This window comes from Megalobrama amblycephala, linkage group LG4 (genome assembly GCF_018812025.1).
Source record: "Megalobrama amblycephala isolate DHTTF-2021 linkage group LG4, ASM1881202v1, whole genome shotgun sequence".
In the NCBI taxonomy this organism is placed as follows: domain Eukaryota; kingdom Metazoa; phylum Chordata; class Actinopteri; order Cypriniformes; family Xenocyprididae; genus Megalobrama; species Megalobrama amblycephala.
The window spans coordinates 56,128,866-56,149,929 of record NC_063047.1 but is presented as its reverse complement, the minus strand read 5'-3'; the positions used below and the strand labels follow the sequence as shown (position 1 = coordinate 56,149,929).

General features: G+C 44.5%; 1 protein-coding gene across 2 annotated transcripts in view; it reads left to right on the top strand.

The window, feature by feature from the left end:
• Positions 1-21,064, top strand: part of LOC125267985 — a 55,543-nt gene that overhangs the window by 7,289 nt on the left and 27,190 nt on the right. For both annotated transcript variants that reach the window (XM_048190101.1, XM_048190100.1), the window contains exons 5-7: positions 23-117; positions 20,076-20,275; positions 20,640-20,718. In XM_048190101.1, coding sequence (XP_048046058.1) covers positions 23-117; positions 20,076-20,275; positions 20,640-20,718 — 374 coding nt within the window. The remainder of the gene's footprint in view (positions 1-22; positions 118-20,075; positions 20,276-20,639; positions 20,719-21,064) is intronic.

Sequence of the window (21,064 nt, the reverse complement as noted above, 5' to 3'; positions counted from 1 at the left end):
TTTTTTTTTTTTTTTTTTGCAGACACAGCCATGAATGCAGCATTTGCTGTTGGTCGTCTATGTGGGAGCAGACAGGCCAGGATCCTTATTCTAAGAGAGGCCAAAGAGCATCAGCTGGTAAAAAAAAAACTTGCAAATTCTCTCCGTAGGTCTTAACTCTTTCCTAACCATTGACAGAATTTTCGAGATGGGTAGCTGCAGCTCTGAGTAATGGGCGTGCCGAAAGGTGAATTGCTACAACAGAAACAAACTCCTAACCCCAGCTTTCGCGACCAATGATAAAGACCTTTCTCCACGCCCCTACCTTTCGGCATGCCCCAACCTTTTTTCACGCCCATTGTTCCAACCTGCAGATACCCACCCTTGGAATTTTCCAAGTGTTTTCACTGTTATTTGGTAGGGGGCGCTATGACACATTGTCGGAAAGAGTAAAGAATTTCCAGATCAAAACTCAAGTGAAAAAAAAAGCAGAAACTAGCGATAACATATGTAAGCAGATGCATATGTAAAATAACGCAATCAACATTAAAGGATTAGTTCACTTCAGAATTAAAATTTCCTGATAATTTACTCACCCCCATGTCATCCAAGATGTTTATGTCTTTCTTTCTTCAGTCGAAAAGAAATTAAGGTTTTTGAAGAAAACATTCCAGGATTTTTCTCCATATAGTGGACTTCACCAGGTTGAAGGTCCAAATTGCAGTTTCAATGCAGCTTCCACCAGCTGTAAGGACTTAGCCTATTTATTAGCTCAATTTAATTGTTACAGGGAATAAGAATTGAATCAACTGTAAATGATTCACTGTAAATGATTCAGAATTAATATTTAACACTTCATCAATTATTCGTCCAGCGAAAATTGAGGTTAGAGTATTTTACCAATTCTGGATAAAATATTCTTCTGCGGCCAACAGTAACAATATTTTATTATGATTATTGTTATTATTGTAATTATTATATTATAAGCAAGAGGTAACTTGATCTTTTACGTTTAAGGCAGTAATTTGACACACAGCACAAGAAACTCGTATATGTGAAAATCAAAACAAGATTTATTGACTACTTCTAATGATTACAGGAAACTAAGGCTAAACACACACACACACACACACATACATACATGCACACACATTCGCGGAGTTGATGAGTTATGAAAAGTCCCAAGTTCAGTGCTAACTTAACTCATAACCTGAGGAAAATCACAAAAGCAGAGCTTTGGCTTGATTCTTTAGGTTTAAAGGAGTTTCACCAGTTTCCAGCAAGAGAGAGAAGTTTGCTTGTACCTGCGTTTGCTCTGACAGCTGAGGTAGTCGGGTTGTTCCGTGACTCGTGTACAGCGGAATCCCGTTCTGGATTGGCTGTCTTTCAGGTGACGTCTTCTCGGGAAAGCCCTGTGGGTTGCGCGGAAGCTTTGAAGGATGTTGCTGGCTGGTGCAACTGTTCTGAGCGTCTGGCTTGAGCGGCTCTCTTCTTGGGAGACTTTGGTCAGATATTTCACGAAGTGTTTTGGAGTCTGGATGTGACGGCTGTTGAATGATCAGCAGCGCGGCTCGTGGTTGAGGAAATGGATGGAAAATCAGCCCCGGTCAATCAGTTATCAATGACCCATGCGACTTTTCCGCCGTGGTCAAAGTAGCGGTGCTGCGGCTACCGGGCTTCAACGACTGTGCTTCAGTCCGGCTTCTGACCGATTTCGAGCGATTTCTGACCGACTTCTGACTTCTGACTTCCAGCACTAGTTTGTTTGGACAGCATAGTTTTAAAGGAGCGATCCTCCAATGAGACGTTGCTACGGAGATTAGACACGCCTCGTCTATTGTCTATTGATCACATCGCGTGATATCTGTGGAACATTCTCCTGTTTTATTAACAACTTTATAATGTTTCTTAATATTTTCCTGATACTGAATTTCAATGTTTCATTCACACAGAATTACAGAGAATTATAAATTCTGCATTTAGAACTCAAACATGACACACTTCTTACACACATATTATTAGACTGACCTAATTAAAACAATGATTACCAGAGAAAGAAGAGGCATACGGGAATACAAACATATACTGCATTGACTCCAACATGTTAGTAATCACATCATAGCAAGTGTTATTCTGGATATAGTTAATACTTTAAGTAATCGACAATTGTCCCTTTTGAGATTCAAGATTGAGTCCTTAAGCATAGTTTAAACTTTGACCGGAGTCACGAGTGACAGGGTCAGGATGGATTGCTCACACAAGGGAGGTATTGATAGGACAGATTCGTCTTTAAATCTGTTGATGGGTGTTTTCCTGTTCCGTCCGATAATACAAGAGGGTTTTGTGAGAGAATCAATAGATTTAATGTGATCAGATCCACGTGATGGGTTCTGATTAGTTTATTGCTGATGAGCTAAGAAGTCCTTTAGACAGAGTCCTTTGTTAAAAGAAGTCACGTCATCACTTCTGTTAAGGCTAGGTGTTTCCTGTCAGGAAATGGATCTTTTGGACCAAATGAAGCTTTGTTCAATCATGTTGTTCATTGATAAAGTCATTGGTAAGTTCTGTCGAGCGATGCCCTACAGTCCCCCTTTTGCTTGGCGAGGTTCCTGGTGCAAACATCGGCAGGCACTGGAACAAGAGGCAGAGAGAGAACAGACACACACAAGACACAAACAACATCTCCATCACTGACTGAATTCCGGTGAAGGACTTGGGTATCTTGGAATAAACGGGTTCGGAACACTTCAACTAACATAGGGGTGTGTTGTTTAAGATCAGTTGTAATTGGGTGGTTTTGATTGATCTAATTGTCAGTGTTTCGACGAGGAGGTAGAGGCATGATCTCAATCAGGTTGGTTGAGTTCTCGAATTCAGGTTCAGGTTCTTGGTCGATTTTATCACGTCGGAAGATACGCGGGACGCCCGACGTGCATCTATCAAAAGACTCTTGCACGGCGTTCACTCGCTTGTGCAGGAGGAAGGCCAGTGTCAAGGTCACAATATATCCTACAATAGTAGAGAAGCAAAGCGCTGCGTCAGCAGCAGACCAGGACCGAATGAATGACACGCCAGCGGGCGGAAGGCGAGTTATAGCTTCTAAGGCTGTGTCGACAGGAGTCAGATCAATAAGTTGCGTTCCTTCCTCCCTGATCCTCTCTTCCGATTCTGGATCGAGGACGAAGGAATGCTGTTTGAAGTACGGTGAGATTTCGAGTTCAGCCTAGTGCTCATCGTCGTGATACACTGCAAGATCGTCGATGTGGAGGATCGAGCCCTTAGGGACATTGATCCAGAGAGTTTGGTTAGGCAGGATAATGCGTGTGGCAGCTAGTGTCGGGTCTAATTGATTCTAGGCCGCAGAAGCCCTCGGTATTATCAAATACGAATGGTTTACTCGGGCAAAGATAATGAATGTCTTTCGTGAGCGTACGCATTTTAGGTTTGGGGCCTGGTACAACTGTTCGTTGTTATCGTGGTACGTCACGACCTCAGGAGTGTGTATTTTGAAAGTTCCCTTGCCAAAATCAAACATTCACAACGTCTTTGAGCCGGTAAATATTATTCAAATCGATAACGGGCAAACTGAGGAGGAAGACTAATGATATTGAAGGAGGAAAAAGGGAAAGCATGAGGAGAGAGAGAGAAAAGAAAACACAAAGAGACACAAGGACACTGAGTTTACTAGAGCAAAGTGAGTGTCACATGTGTGAAGCAACTCCTTTCTACTAGAGGTTGTCCCTAGCAGTGCTGTGGAGGAGCATGTGTAAGTGTTGTGTAAAACAAAACAAAAACTTTCCCTAGAATGACAAAGTCATTAGTGGGGTGTAGAGTATGGGATTGTCGGTCTGTGTCAGTGGGTTTGAACCTCCCCCTTTTGCTGTCGGTTGGAACCTTGGTGCCTCTTTATCTGGTTCCGATGGACCCATCGAAGGACAGGCTCATTGCGGCCTTGTCTGATTTTGATTCGGTAGGCGACAGGTGAGAGCTTGTCCACAATCTCATGTGGTCCTGTCCAGTGAGGTAGGAATTTCTTTGACAGGCGATGGGGAGCTTTCTGCCTTGGCTGGGCGAAGCTGTAGTACCACACTTTGTCTCCGACATTGAGTTCTTGGTAAGAGGCCTTTTTGTCGTAGTAGGCTTTACGACCTTCCGCACTTCTCTGGAGGTTTTGTTGTGCGAAGGCGAAAGTCGCTCTCAGGTGCTGATGCAACTCTTCCAGATACTGGTGAGTGGTGTAGGCGGTGACAAGGTTCATGTCACCAGGTTGGTACAGCAGGTGTAGCGGTAGTGTCATTTGTCGCCCTGTCATCATTTCGAATGGGGCTACTCCGGTAGACCTGTGAGGGGTGGCCCTGATGGCCATCAGTACCAGAGGGAGCTTGATATCCCAATCCTTTTGGTTGGCGGACACATACTTCTTCAACATGCTTGCCACTGTCTTGTTGGCCCGTTCGACCTGCCCTGAGGAAATTGGATGATGGCTTATGTGAAGCTTGGCCTGTATGCCCAGGAGTTTCCATACATCCTGCATAACCTCAGCGGTGAAGTGGGTTCCTCGGTCAGAGTTGACTCTTAGAGGCAGTCCAAATCTTGAGAAGATGTGGTTCATTAACAGGCAGGCTGTTGTTTCTGCTGTATCGTTGGGAGCTGGGAGACACTCTACCCACTTTGTGAATTCGCAAACCATGGTGAGGAAGTATTTGTTACCCCGTGTTGACCGTGGCAGGGGTCCTACCCAATCTATTTGGAGGTCTGACCATGGGAAGGTCATTCCTTTCCGTTGTAGTGGTGCTCTGTGGTTTGGGTTTGCCGGTTGGAACTGGCAACACACCAGGCATCCTTTTACGTATTCCGTCACATCTTGCTGCATGCCAGGCCAATATGCTACTTGTTTGAGCGTTTCATAGGTGGCCTTGGCGCCATGGTGTCCAGCGCATGGTGCATCGTGGGCGTGTGTCAGCATTATCCCCCTTTGGCTCTGAGGAACTACAAGCTTTGGCGCAGTTAGGGGCTCAGGGACATATGTGAGAACGCCGTCCTTGAGATGCAGCATGTGCTTGATTGACTGAAGGTGGCAGAGATCAGAGGAATTGGATAGGTCGGAGATGGAAATGGGATGAGTTATTGGGTCGGAAATGTGAGCGATAATGGTTTGTAGCATGGGATCCGATGCTTGGAGGGTGAGGAGATCATCAGCAGTGAACTGAGGTGAGAGTTCAACATGGTAGGAGGTGGGGGTTTGCGCGCCAGCGGCGTGCTGGTGGCGGGTTATGGCTGCAACTGAAGGGTTGGGTAGGAGGGAAGGGAATTTCCAAGGCTCTCCATGTGATGCACCTGCTTTGGCAAGGGCATCGGTTTGGTCATTGAGATCTTTGTCTTGCCCTGGTTGGCGTGAATGACCACGGACCTTTTTCCAGTAGATAATCATGTCATGTGTGGTGACAATGGCATCGCATGCTTGGAAAAGTTCCTGATGTTTGACAGGCTTGTTGTTAGCTGTCTTGAATCCGTTCTGTTTCCATCCAGCTAGATGGCATGTGAAACTTAGACGGGCATAGTTCGAGTCAGTACATATCAGGAGTTCTTTGATGTTGTGGGAGGCGGCCAGTTGTAGGGTGATGAGGACGGCTGCTATCTCTGCATATTGCGATGAGTGAGGGCCTAACTTGAACTGTTGTGGTGGGTAAGGGTCATTGTTGAGCCAGACCACGCCTGCTCCCGCTTTCAAGTTGCCCTGTTGATTGTAGGAACAACCATCGACATATGCTGTTGGCATGCCTTCACACACATTCTCCTCGAAGTACCTATAGTTTGTCAGTTGCGGTGGTGCCGGTTCTTTGGCTTCTGCTGAGGTATTCAGCATGTCCGTTGAACAGGTCTGACAGGCTGCTAGCCCGTTTCCCAGTGAGGATTTGTGGTTTTGGGCATATCTTGCCTCTACGTCCCGTCCTTGGAGCGTCATTAACCAGGTAGCTATGCGGGCGTTGGTTACCACGCCATCCCTGATTCGTTGGCTGTTGAGGAAGATCACTGGTTGGTGACACGTTTCAATGATAACCTTCTGAGCTCCGATGTAGTTGGAGAAACGCTGAATGGCCCATACAGTGCAAAGCAAGGCTTTCTCGCAGTCTGAGTATTTGCATTCTGGGGGAAGCAAGGTTTTGCTGGCATAAGCGACCACCCGTTTGTCTTTGTCGTGGAGCTGGTACAGACCTGCACTGAGGCAATGATTGGAGAATCCAGCTTCCAGATAGAATTCTTTTCCTGGGTCGGGGTATGTGCTGTTGCAGGGTCGGATGACCCCCTTTTGTAGCATGGAGTCAATGATATCTTGCACTGATTCGTATGATGCTATCGGAATCTGGTACTGCCGCACAAATGTCGGTGGTGCATTTGGGTGAGTTGGGATGCGCACCATGTGGATATCAGTCAGGCCACAGTCCAGGGAATCCTTTGCGAAGGAGTCCTTATATTTGCACAGAACTTCTTTAAGTCCTTGGCGATCCATTTCACTGTGGAGGGCATCCGCCTCGCTCAGGATTTGTTGGACTTGTGCATTGAACCCAGCATAGGGTTCCTCTGAGTCATTCGAGGGACTGTGGGTCTTGACGGTCAGTTCTACAGGTAACTCTGTTGCAGTCTGTGTTGACACAGCGTAGACAGCGAGGTGAGTGTCATCTGTAAGTTCTGATCGGCAGACACTTTCTTTAGGCACCGGCAGAATAGAAGTGATGGCGATGATCTCATGGGGCTTTGTGAAAGTTACGGTGTTGTGGCATTCATCTGACATTAGTTCAGCTGGTATGTGGCCGATGACAGGAACTGTCAGTTCAAAGTCATGGAATGCCTGGTTGATGAGCCATCCCAGGTGACTGGCTTTTGGCACATTGATGTCTTTGGCCGCACAGTTGTTGAACAACACATACACAGCACGAGATGACACTTCTATGAGAGGTGTGGCTTCCAAGGTCAGTCCTAGTTTTAGGCAGGTCCTGGAAGGTTGGAAGAAGCCTAGCTTACTGTTAAGGGTCTGGCCAGGTCGCATGTTGAGGCGGACACTGACACTCTTGCTGTAAGCGGGGATTGTGGCTTCTTGCTCGTTGATCATGGCGCATGCATCTGGTATTGTTTGACCAGATCGAAGATTCTTGAGGTTGACTGAAGATGTCAATTGGTGTGACAAGGGAGCCCATATGACGTCATTCACGGTGTCAACGCAGGCGTTGAGACGGACCATGATGTCTGCTCCTATGTAGATGTCATGAGGTAGGTTGGGGACAACCAGGAAGTAGTGACTCAAGAGTCTGTCGTTCCATCGTATGTCTGCAGCACAGACGATCTTGGAGGTAGCCATGGTTGTTGACCATGGATTGAGAGGGAAGCGGCTATGCTTTGAGAGGTGTGGTATGCTCTGATTTGTCTGCTTCAATGTTCTGAAGAGCTTCAGGCTGATAGCGGAGTTTTCAGCCCACAGGGCTAATGCTGCATCAGGCACTGGTGTGTCTTGGACATTTATGGCAGTCATGATTCGGAGGGAACCTGAGTCTGAGTCAGATGCTTGCAATGAGCAGAGGAATGGGTCTTGGTTCTTGTTGCTTGACGTGGAACTTGCTCTTGACTTTGAATTTGCATCGTCGGTCAGTGGATGGGGGGCGGTGTCTGTGACTTGACACTGCGATTCGTTCGAGTTTACTGACTGGAGAGGCAGAGGCTCACGGACTTGTGTCCATTTCTTCAGGTGTTTGAAGTCTATTAAGGGTTCAAAGCGGTTAAGCAGGTCTTTCCCAATGAGGAGAGGATATGTGTTGAGTGGTGAGATGTATACTGGGTGAACAAGGTTCATTGGTCCCACCGTTAGGTGAATCGGTGCCACATGTTTTAGTTGTAGGCCTGTGTGGGAATATGCTTGGAGGTTCAGCTCACACCTTTGAAGTTTGAAGGTTCCGTTAGACCTCTTTGTTCTGTTTTGGACTTCTTCAAGGAGTTCTGTTGACATTAGGGTGATGTCAGCTCCAGTGTCGAGGAGGGCTTCGACCTTGATGTGTTGTTCGATGATAACGGAAAGGTAAAACTTTCTTGCTATACCTTTCTCAGTGAGATCGCCCAGGAGTTGGGGGACTGGAGTTTGGGATGAGAGAGGTAGGATGTCAGCATTTATTTCGTTTTCTTCGGAGGAGTGGCAGACGACCAAGACAGCACTTTCAGGAACTGGAGTGATTTCCACAGCAGGTGTTTGTTGGATGCTGCTGTGATCTGACCCATCGGGTGTTGGATCAGTTTCTGACTGTTTTGCGGGATGTTCAGGGGGGACTTCTTGTCCGTTTGATGTTATGGTGCTTGTGGTTCTCTGGGAGAGAGATGAGGTGCTGTTCTCTGGGGTGTGTTGAGTCAGGGGGTCGCTGTCATCTCGTCCGGCCGCTAGTCAGGATGAATCTGGTTTCGCTTTCTCTTCCCACTTCCGGTCGTCCTCCTTTCGTTGGAAGAACTCTTTCATCATCATTTTCATCAGCTCTTGAGAGTCGAAACAAGGTGAAGTCTTTTGTTCTGGTATGGATTCATTTTGAGCTCGGTCAGCTTGGAATCTTTGTGAGTTTTTTCGTCGTTTCCTTGGGCTGGTTGCTCCAGGGTGTGTTTGTCGTTTTCCCTTGGATTCCCATGAGCCTTTTCCTCTGGGGTTTCCAAATGAGCTTGGCTGATTCCAGGTTTTCTCCCAATGACTCTCATGAGGTCTTGATTGGTTCCATGAATTTTCCTAGTGACGTCCAGGTGAGCGTTGTCGTCCACGTGGTCCATCCCAGCGGTTGTCTCTCTGTTTAGGTCGAGTACCAGTGTGGGAGTCCCACTCTCTGTTGGACGAGGATGCATTCCACTCTTTGGGTGTCGGCTTGGCAAGGTCTTGACGCTGGGTGCCCTCTAGGGCCAGCCCCTGACTCTGAGTGTTGAAGTCAAGAACTGCGGTGGTTTTGGTGCTCTTTTCTAAGGCCAAGTCTCTTAACTGTTGAGCACTCATTGTGCGTGGACAGGCAAGGACGCCAAGATGGTGGCTCACCCCAGGATGGAGGTTTCTCAGGAAGAGAGTTTTGAAGTTCAATTCCTCCTCCATGCTCTGTTCGTTGCGAGACCCGAAGTATGCTAGCCTTAGTCGGCTATAGAAGACTTGAGGAGTTTCGTGACGACCTTGTTTTGTTTCCAGGGTAGCCACTAGTCCTCGTTCTGACTCAGGGTCGGCAAACTCTCTGATGAGAGCTTCTCGGAGCAGGTGGTAATCAGTCTTTGTGTGGGCAGGCTGCCGGTCCAGGAAGCTGCGCACTTCAGAGCTGGATGTGGCTCTGAGCAAATAAAGTCTATCTTTGTCAGTGACATTGGGTCTCATTTCCAGATGGAAGTCAATATCTTGCAGATAACTCTGAACATTTGGACTACCTGGCACATTTGGAGTGAATTTGCCAATGTTTCTAGCAAGCTTGTCAAGGTCTCTGAGGTCCAAGCCATGAGATGATCTGTGGCTGGCTGGAGCATGTTCTTTTAGCCTAGTGGGGAGATAGGATTCTTCGGAGGGAGCTGGTGACTGTTTTGGCACTGCCCCCTTCTGATCATGTGCCAGTCCAGGAACAGGGGAGCCGGTCCTGCATGGCAAAGGTGAAGTTGGTGTCCGACGTGTTCTTGACGGCTCACAGCGCAATTCATATGCATGCTTGAGTTCCTCTTTAATACTGTCGGACTCTTCTTTGATGTAGTCAAGCTGACGTGTTAGATGGCTGACCTCATTTCTTGACTCATTCAGGTGAGTTTCGAGAGCTTTAATTCGGCTGTTCTTGTCTCTGAAGTCAGCCTTTGGTTTTTCCAGTAGCTGTTCTGCGTACTGTAGCTTGTCGGAGAGATCAGCGTAGTCTGCTCTGCCTCGTTCCATTTCTTGCGTAGTAGCTGCTAGGGTCTCTTTTAGCCTGTTGATCTCCTCTTTGGCGCCTTGTTCCACTTCATCGGGCCCTTCTCGTCGTTCCTGAGCCTCCAGCTCCAGCTGTTCGATGCGTCGTTGTGCATGTGTCAGCTCCTGCTGGCGATGGGCGGCTTGCCTGTCGCTCAGTTTGAGGGTGGCGATGAGTGTGTGGCTTAAGGAGCCGGTGATCTTGGCTAGTTCTTTGTGACTGTAGCTCTGGCTTGGGTCCTGTTTCATGAGGCTTGCTATGTTGTCATCCAGCTGGTCCTGTGTCTGATGCTTTAGTGTTTCAGCGCCCTTAGGTAGGAGGCTGTCTGTTACAACACTTAGCCAGGTCTCCAGATCCTTCCAGTGTCCAGCAGGGTCTGTTGTGCGAGACATGTTTGGCACCGCGAGGGAGATCTAAACCCGAAACTGACACAGACCTTGAAGAAAAGAACAAAACAAAACACAACAAAACAAAACAAAGCAGGGCAAATCAAAGGTGTAAGTGTGCAATGTCAACTGTGAGTTAATGGGAATGAGTAATGAGTGTGTAAATGTGCAGGTAAGACTGGTTCTCGACTGTGGTCCTCTCGTGGATGTGCTTCTAACTCGGAGTCTCTGTGAAAAGAATCAGTAAGCACACACAGATAGCACAGCTAGAGAACAGCAGAAGAAAAGAAGAGCACGAAACAAACAGGATAGCATTTAGCAAAGAGCAGAATAATAATGGGGTGCTTCCAGTTTCCCTATAAATGAAGTTTTCGTCTTTAACACTATTTGCAGAATGAGTTTTGTAAAATTTTTATTTTAGAAGGATGGTTCTAGACAGGGGTTTTGAAAATGATTTCAAAGTACCAGGACTGTGATTGTTATTAAAATTCCCTTCGGGGCGAAAGAAAAACAATAACAATGACAGTATTGGTTTCTCAGCTAGTAGGATTGACAACCATGCACCACTCAAAGCGCTTCTAGACGCGTGCTCGGGGTTTATGGACGCCTACCAGTCTCCTTGTTGACCTGCTCGAGCCTAGGCTGGGTAGGATAACAGGATGAGGAGGGAAGGTAAAGTGAGTGTCATACTATTTTAAAAGAAGTGTTCCGTTTCCCAAATATTTGTTAAATATTTCTCAAACACTCTGCTTTTATGACTTTCACAGGTACAAATCCAAAAACCAGCAGCAGTAGTCAAACCAGAAGAGGACAGCTGAGAGAGAGAGAGAGAGAGAGAGAGAGAGAGAGAGAGAGAGAAGAACAAAGAGAGTGAAGTTTTGCTCCCAAAATTTGGAAAAATTACAGGGTTGACAGAGTGGTAGCGCTAGGGAGTCGCTACACCTAGGGGGTTGGCTTACTGCGCTAGCAGGAGAAGTCAACTGACCCAAGTATTGAGGGAGACCCCAAAATTTTCCTTTAAATAAATTAATTAAATCAAAGACTGAGGGAGTGAAAGTCTGAGATTAAACTTTATTTTAAATGAAATTTTGAGTTCAAATTTGGAAGTTGTGAATTAAAATTGTAATGGGTTCAGCATTAAACATTGAGAGCAATTATAATCAAATTAATCAATCAAGTATCATCTGAATTAGGGAAGCCCAAATCCTAATTAATGACTAATGAAATTAAAATTTCAAAGCCATAATTATTAGTTAATGATTAAAATTGCCAGATGTTGGTAAGGAACTACCATTAAATCAATCCACAAATATCCATACCATATGAAAGCTAAACTGAAATTGATTATGAACTTGATTTTCAATTAAAATTGAAATCGAATTAAAGTTTCCAATCAAAAATTCATATTCCCAGATGTCATTAAATTCAGTAAGAGCAGTTACAAATAACAGGAAATGTCTTCAAATGTAATCAGAATGATTGCTAATTGCTAAAACAAACACGTGTTTAACTGACAATAGTAAATTTAGGAGAGAGACAACTCTTCAACAAATGAGATTAACAAAACAGGTTTATTAATTTAACATTTGTCACGTTCTCTCAAATGGGAGGTGAAAGCACAAGAGTGAATTAAAGTTCAGTAAGGAAGAAGTCATTCCAACATTGCAACATTGCATTCAGACCACAAAATGCTATGCTAGCCACTAGCCCTTTAGCAATGCTACTAGCTTTACATAGACTGTAATGCAACCGTGCTAGATTTAGCTAGCTCAGCTTGTGCTAAGCTTTGTTTACACACAGTTGAATATGGCGCTGGCAGACTGCGCATGCGCACTTAAAGGTTACCCCGGGAAAGGTTTCTTAGGGCTTCCGGGTTACAGCTGTCACTGTCGTGGTGACTGTAAGGCACAACAAAGAATACACTTGTTCTATACTCTTTGCACACAGACAACAAATAATACAAGCACAATAATTATTGAACTGACAGCGCAGTTCATTCACAATGAACCATTCAGCTTCTCGCGTTTCAGAGCTGAACAACCCCCACACGTTAGAGTGAGGCACATTAATCCACAGATTTTTCTGCAATTAATAATTAACGTTACTGAGATCTCGGCGATCTGAATCATTCGTGTCAGTTTCTGGACACGCAACAACATGCAGGATTTACTGCAACAATACTTGATCAAGAATTTTCAAAATAATCCCATTCAAATCAAACTCAGACACGTATAGTGTTTAGAGTATTAATATCTCATCTCACGAATGAGCGGATATAGGCGGCACATTAGGTAGCTACTCTCTAATGTGACCATGCAGGGATTTTAGCTTAGTTGAAATAACATTGGAACACGCAATATTATCCACTATAGCTACAAGGCCTTAAAGAACAAAAGCAAGGAACACGCTTACTCTGTCCTGGTGCGCTCTCAGGCGACTTTCCTTTTGTCTTGGCAGACAATCTTAGATTCATTTACTGCAGTTTTAACAACAACAACAACAACAACAAAACGTACAGACAAACAACTCGAGTTCAGATTTCATTCATCCACAGCGCCTTATGTGCAATCATTGTTATGACAATCAAAAGCCTCGTTTCTGTTTCTAATCTATCTTCCGGATCAAGAAAAGATACAATCACACAAGTTACTTGTTTTGTGTACAAATTAGATTAACCTGCACGAATTTTTCTCCACCATTATGTAAGGACTTAGCCTATTTATTAGCTCAATTTAATTGTTACAGGGAATAAGAATTGAATCAACTGTAAATGATTCACTGTAAATGATTCAGAATTAATATTTAACACTTCATCAATTATTCGTCCAGCGAAAATTGAGGTTAGAGTATTTTACCAATTCTGGATAAAATATTCTTCTGCGGCCAACAGTAACAATATTTTATTATGATTATTGTTATTATTGTAATTATTATATTATAAGCAAGAGGTAACTTGATCTTTTACGTTTAAGGCAGTAATTTGACACACAGCACAAGAAACTCGTATATGTGAAAATCAAAACAAGATTTATTGACTACTTCTAATGATTACAGGAAACTAAGGCTAAAACACACACACACACACACACACACACACATACATACATGCACACACATTCGCGGATTTGATGAGTTATGAAAAGTCCCAAGTTCAGTGCTAACTTAACTCATAACCTGAGGAAAATCACAAAAGCAGAGCTTTGGCTTGATTCTTTAGGTTTAAAGGAGTTTCACCAGTTTCCAGCAAGAGAGAGAAGTTTGCTTGTACCTGCGTTTGCTCTGACAGCTGAGGTAGTCGGGTTGTTCCGTGACTCGTGTACAGCGGAATCCCGTTCTGGATTGGCTGTCTTTCAGGTGACGTCTTCTCGGGAAAGCCCTGTGGGTTGCGCGGAAGCTTTGAAGGATGTTGCTGGCTGGTGCAACTGTTCTGAGCGTCTGGCTTGAGCGGCTCTCTTCTTGGGAGACTTTGGTCAGATATTTCACGAAGTGTTTTGGAGTCTGGATGTGACGGCTGTTGAATGATCAGCAGCGCGGCTCGTGGTTGAGGAAATGGATGGAAAATCAGCCCCGGTCAATCAGTTATCAATGACCCATGCGACTTTTCCGCCGTGGTCAAAGTAGCGGTGCTGCGGCTACCGGGCTTCAACGACTGTGCTTCAGTCCGGCTTCTGACCGATTTCGAGCGATTTCTGACCGACTTCTGACTTCTGACTTCCAGCACTAGTTTGTTTGGACAGCATAGTTTTAAAGGAGCGATCCTCCAATGAGACGTTGCTACGGAGATTAGACACGCCTCGTCTATTGTCTATTGATCACATCGCGTGATATCTGTGGAACATTCTCCTGTTTTATTAACAACTTTATAATGTTTCTTAATATTTTCCTGATACTGAATTTCAATGTTTCATTCACACAGAATTACAGAGAATTATAAATTCTGCATTTAGAACTCAAACATGACTCTTACACACATATTATTAGACTGACCTAATTAAAACAATGATTACCAGAGAAAGAAGAGGCATACGGGAATACAAACATATACTGCATTGACTCCAACATGTTAGTAATCACATCATAGCAAATGTTATTCTGGATATAGTTAATACTTTAAGTAATCGACAATTGTCCCTTTTGAGATTCAAGATTGAGTCCTTAAGCATAGTTTAAACTTTGACCGGAGTCACGAGTGACAGGGTCAGGATGGATTGCTTACACAAGGGAGGTATTGATAGGACAGATTCGTCTTTAAATCCGTTGATGGGTGTTTTCCTGTTCCGTCCGATAATACAAGAGGGTTTTGTGAGAGAATCAATAGATTTAATGTGATCAGATCCACGTGATGGGTTCTGATTAGTTTATTGCTGATGAGCTAAGAAGTCCTTTAGACAGAGTCCTTTGTTAAAAGAAGTCACGTCATCACTTCTGTTAAGGCTAGGTGTTTCCTGTCAGGAAATGGATCTTTTGGACCAAATGAAGCTTTGTTCAATCATGTTGTTCATTGATAAAGTCATTGGTAAGTTCTGTCGAGCGATGCCCTACAAGCTCTACACTTTTTAACCACAAACCACTTTTTGTACTGCGATGTGTCATGCATTACGTAATCACGTTGGAAAGGTCACGCATGACGTAGGCAAAAGTACCACAGTAGGGTGAAAAACTCCATCTCATTTTCTCCACCAACAACATCAACATCGTTGTTTTACCCTTTTTTTTGTAAAGGGCGTTTGACTTAGTCTTTACACGTTCGCTTTGTAGACACTGGATTGGTACTTTTGCCTACGTCACGCATGACCTTTCCAATGTGATTACGTATTGTGTGGCGTATCACATAGCAGTGCAAGATGAGCATTTGTGGTTAAAAAGTATATAAATTTTTATTTTTTTTTAGAAAATGACCGATCATTTTACTAGACAAGAACCTTATTCCTCGGCTGGGATCATGTAGAGCCCTTTGAAGCTGCAGTGAAACCTGTTGTACCCCAGTGAAGTCCACTACATGGAGAAAAATCCTGGAATGTTTTCCTTAAAACTTTAATTTCTTTTCGACTGAAGAAAGAAAGACATAAACATCTTGGATGACATGGGGGTGAGTAAATTATCAGGAAATTTTAATTCTGAAGTAAACTAATCATTTAAATCAAAACTGCCTAATGTTACTGAATGAAAAGTCGACCCATGACAAGGTATAGAACTGTGCAAGCTTTAGGGATGTTGATGGACTCAATCTACTTTATCTATGTTTTGATCATCATTCTGAATCCGATCTGGATGTAGTCTTTGACAAAAACACGATTTTCTCAGCTTTTTGCTATAAATGTTGCCCCTTTATTTTTTTTAAATGAAACTTTCACATTCAAGTGTTGATAAAAAAAGAATGCATTAAAGCGGAACTCAGTAAGATTTGCGAAGCTCCCCCTAAAGGTTCCTTCAGTGAATCACACTGTCGTAAATACTCCAAGCGCAGCTCTGGACTACAACGACTACAATGCTCACCAGCGCAGTAGTTCCCTTTCGAAAGGGAACTCAACTCTGCGCTGAAATCGTGCTATGGGGAACGCCACTCGTGACCCGTGTTCGAAATGCCAAGAATCACACAACTCCAATCCTATTGGCCGGCGACAGCCTATGACGTCGAACGGCGCGAACCATGACATATAAAGAGAGCATCCCAAAGGAAGCAGTCGGACATCTTCTCGTCTTTTCGGGATTGTTTTGTTCGTGCCATTGTTTCAATAACTCCGGTAGGAAGTTACTCCTTTTATATCTGCAAACGTCCAGGAGGATGTGTTCATCCGTGTCCCAGGGGTTTGACACTTGATGTACACGTTTCTGGTGTTTTTCTGTCTGGAGAGGAGCGAACGCATAGACGATGCTGTATAGCTTTCCTGAGCATGTAGTTAGTAAAGTTAGAAGGGGTTCTTTTGGGCAAAATAACTGTAGCATTAGGTTGGCTAATTTTCAAAATATGCAGGCCGCTTTATGGCCGCTATTTTGTGGCCTCCTATGTTAGAGTAGCTTCTCAGCTAATACTTTAGTTTGGTTTGAGTTAGCACTCGTCGCTTCAGTTATTTGAGTACAGGACGGCTTATTGGCGGCCTGACACTGTTTGCTTGCAGTGCTTCATTTTCTCCTCATATTTGAAGGTTTCAAAATGAAGCCCAAGCCTTGCTTGGCCCAGTAGGCCTTAGCTAGCGGCTAGACTAGAGCTAGGTTTAGGTGTTTGTTTGTTACATCACCCTTATTATTACTATCCCTGTGAGGTTGTATAGTTCCTAGTTCTGGCCTCCTCCTGAGGGAGTTGCGGGCCGCATGCCCATTTCCCCTTCGATGTGAAAATGTAGGTGCTATGGCTAAGGTTAACAGCTAAGGTTATAGGCTGTTATTAGCCTTCCTGGTGCTGTTTTTCCCAGGTGGTAGGCCCTTATCTTCGAGAAGATGAGTTATGCAGTGCTGCTAGGCCCCACTTTTTAGAACTTTTTGTCATGCCTATAATGTCTTCACATGAGCCCCTTGAATTATATTCAAGTTTCAGATTATGATACTAAATATTCTAGCTTTCGTTCTCTAGGGTTCATTACAGATTCCAGTTCTGTTCTGTGAAACATTTATCCTGTCTGGATGGCATGTATTACAAAGCATTCATGTTTGCTTTGGGTTCTAAGCTTTAGCCCTACATACATATGTGAGCTTACTCATGTGCTGCCACAGGTTAACGCCTGTTTCTGTGATAGCAGGCTTTGATTAGCCTCTATCTATGAACGTGGTGTTTTGTTGTACTCCCTGGTTAGGGTGTGTTTTTCACTGAGTGCATCACCTGTTGGATTGCACACTCTGGTTGAGTGTAGAGAGTCGTATCCTGGTTAGAATAGCTATCTCTGTTAACTCCCAGTCGATCGTGACCACAGCAACTGTCTTGCATTTGCTGTTAGATTGTTGGCCCTTTATTGTAGCCTCTTTCTTATCACAGCTTGTGTTTAGGCGCTATTGGTTATGATCATGAGTTTGCTCATGTATTTGTAGCACTGCCTCAGGCTTTTGCTCACGTTGTCTGAGGTAATATGTCTGTTCGGCCTTCCTCAGACCGTGATAGCATTTTTATGTACCAAGGTACATTGCCTGTTGGAATGTGCAGGCTTGAGCTCAGGTTTGGTAAGTTAGTTCCCCACTTATCGTGTAGGATCTAGACCTGCCCCCTTGAGCTTGGGCCCTGTTATGACCACGGGCTGGCACCACATGGCGCGAAAAGTAGTAGGCCTTGCCAGGCCTCCTTTGTAGCTTCTGTGTTGACCCAGCCGGGTTGGTCATTTCTGGACTCATTCCATGGTTGAGTTATGTCTTTGACTCTCACCGCCTTCGGCCACGCCCACCTCTGTTCGAGTAGGCCCTATGTTGGGCCTTTCGTTGAGTTCTGTGGCGTAGTATGTACTTCTTATACCCGAGGGTTTTCAAGTACCTTGTCTGCGGGCTGGCCCTAGTCATGAAGCTACCACTGGTTGGTGCCATGTGTTCATAGAGGTTGTAGGCCCTTCAGGGCCTCCTTTCTGTCTGCATATTGGCACAGCTTTGTGTGGGTTTCTATACGACTCATCACCATGGATGGGTCTTGATGCCACTAGCTGACGCCGCGTGTATACAGGTTGTAGGCCTTCGCAGGCCTCCTTTGTGTGACGCTGGAGTTTGACTTTGTACTTCTCTCGCTTAGAGAGTAAAAGGTGCTTTTACTGAGTACATTTCTGAAGTGGCTTGCCTCTCGAGGTGAGCTTTTGTACTAAAACCAATTTTGGTCTGGTTTTATGCATTTGCTGCCTTGAGCTTGGTTTCCTTTAGCTCTAGTCGAGCTAAATAGCTACCCTGTCTGTGACTTGGTTCTATTTTGCTCCTAGAACTTTAGTGGCCGCTAGCTGACACCGTGTGCGATGGGTAGGCTTGAGGGCCTCCTTTGTAAGCATGCTGGCTTTTTCCCTTTCAGTTTTTATTTACTTACAGTAAAGGGTCTTATGTCGTTGGCTGGCCGGGGCTCGGGCTGGCTAATGACCTCCTTGGTAGTCGGTCTGTCTAGCCTGAACCTTGATCACACTGCCACGAGCTGATGCCACGTGTCTGCTGAGGTTTTAGGCCCATGGGGCCTTCTTTAGTGCGTGTTGGCGTACGTTGTACTCCTCTTGCTTAAAGAGTAAAAGGGTGCTTTTACAGAGTACACTGCTCGTCGGTTTGTGTTGGACGTTTTGTGGGCGCTCACAGCTACCTAATTACTTGGTTGGTCGTGCGCTTAGCATGCTATGTTTTCAGTCGAATGGCCTTATAGGCCATCCTGAATACCACCCTGTGTGTTGGGTTCATGTTGTGATATTAGTTCATTGTAAGAACTCTTAGCTATGTTGTAGGCCCCTTTTGTTCGGCCTCCATGGTTATGTGCCTACAGTACGGTCTGTCTGTTAGGTTGAGCTTCGTACTTCCCTCTGGGTTGACTGCGTAATTGTGCTTAGCTCCCTAAGCTGGTCATTGGTTGTAGACTTCTGTGAAGTCTCTCGTTCAGACTGGCCCCAGGCTGGTTTGTGCTCCCCTGTACCAGGGTGCTCTAGTGCACAGCCTCCTCAGCACTTTATCAGAAGCTGAGTAGATCCTAGGATGAGTGGTCTTACTCCCCTCAGTACGAGGGTTTATAGCGCTCAGCTGAGTTCCGCTCTCCAGGATGCCCATCTCTGTGTGTGGGTTTGAGTTGCTCACTGCCCTTTCGCAGTCGCTCTTACCTGCTCTCCTCTTTCGGAGTTTGCGCATTGGAGATTCTGTATGTCAGACAAGGTTGGCCCAGACTATGTTTGGCTTTCGCTAAATTAGTACAGCCTCCTTGGTGGTGTCAGGGGTGAATTTATCCCCCTAGTGATGGGCCGGGATTCCTCTGGTTCCCTGGCCACATTCCCTTTAAGTGACCACTTCCCCACGGGTTGTTGGTCTCAGATGCCTCTAGCAGCCTTGGCAGGCCTTTTATGGAAGGCCTCTTTTAGGCTCAGCTTGGGCTGTTGGCCATAGGGAATGCTGTCACTGACAGCCACTGATAGGCTGTCGCCGGCCAATAGGATTGGAGTTGTGTGATTCTTGGCATTTCGAACACGGGTCACGAGTGGCGTTCCCCATAGCACGATTTCAGCGCAGAGTCTCGTTCCCTGTTCTCAGGGAACCATGGTTACATGCGTAACCTGAGACGTTTTGCAAATACAGTACAAGAAATCTCGATGGAGGTGGGTAATTTTCGAAATTGTCTTATGAAGTCATAATATATACATTGTTTTTGAATTACCGTAAAGCATTTTGTCACTCTCGCGTGAACGTGAACATGGGGCGAGATTGTGTCGGGTCGGCGAAGCTTAACTCGAAAGTGCTGTTTTTTGGCGTAGATGTGCCAGAGGGGGTTAGTGCTCGCCTCAAACACACCACTACAAGTCAATTAACCATCGTAAGGACTTACTATTTATGAAGGTAAAAAAAGTTACCTAGTTAAGCTAGAATACAATATTTTATTTTTTATTTTTTGCTATTGTTTAAAAGCAGAGGCGCTCTGTTCTTTCTTCTTTTGATATATTGCATGTTCAGATATTCGTACAAAATATTCTGGGGGCCATGACAGTTTTGTGAAAATTATTAAAAATGCTGGCATTAACTGGCAATGTTTTTTAAAAACGCTGGCAGGGAAAGAGTTAAAAGCTTGGAAATTGGATTATGTTAAAATCTCAATCAATTAAACATCAATTATGGGCATTATTTTATAATTTGCCACAAGGTTAGCCGACTGCAGGCTCTGCTGTCGAGCGGGTCAGGAGTGGAGATGGGCCAAACGGCGTGCTTTGCTCTGAGCTGTTTAGCAAATGATGAAGACGGCCATGCTCTGCTGATGGAAAGCACTTCCGTCCCTGCTTTGCTGGATGGTCTTTTACAGCTGCTGCAGAGCCCAGAACCAGACAGTATCTGGTTTGCTGCTATGTAGGTTATTTACTTTAGTTAGTGTTGTATGTAATGACTATGTAAGGAAATTATTTCAAAAAGTAGAAATAAAGATGTAACATATCATGTAACACTTATTAATGGTAGTTGTTCTCTAGCAATAGACATTTTAAGCCAATATACATACGTATTCTGCCACTGTTCTAAGCACATGAATATTTAATTTGACAGGAGTTTTGACTCAAAGCATCCCCCCCCCCCCACACACACACACACAACTCACTCTAACATCCTAGGATAGCATTGTTTCATGTTACCTTAATTAGGGTGAACTATCCCTTAAAGGTAGTATTAAAGACTTCATTCTCACTTTTTAAGACTCCACCCTCTTTCTTTTTAACAGGACAGTGCGAGTGCTGGTGTCCCGGCCGAGTGGAGTGGTTCCTGTCAGGATGCATTATCCTCTGCTTGAGCAGCTAAAGGTTTCATGATCATTGTGTTCATAATATACAGTCATGCTCAAAATTATTCATACATTTTGGTAAATGTGAACAAAGAAGGCTGTGAAAATAAATCTGCATCATTAATACTTTTGATCTTGTATTTAAAAAATCTACAAAAATCCAACCTTTCATTGGAGAATAATAATTTTAAATGGGGGGGAAATCTCATTATGAGAGAAATGTTTTTCTCTAATACACACTGCTCACAATTAATCATACCCTTTTATTCAATACTTTTTGCAACCTCCTTTTCCTAAGATAACAGCTCTGAGTCTTCACCTATAATGCCTGATGAGTTTGGAGAACACCTGACAAGAGATCAGAG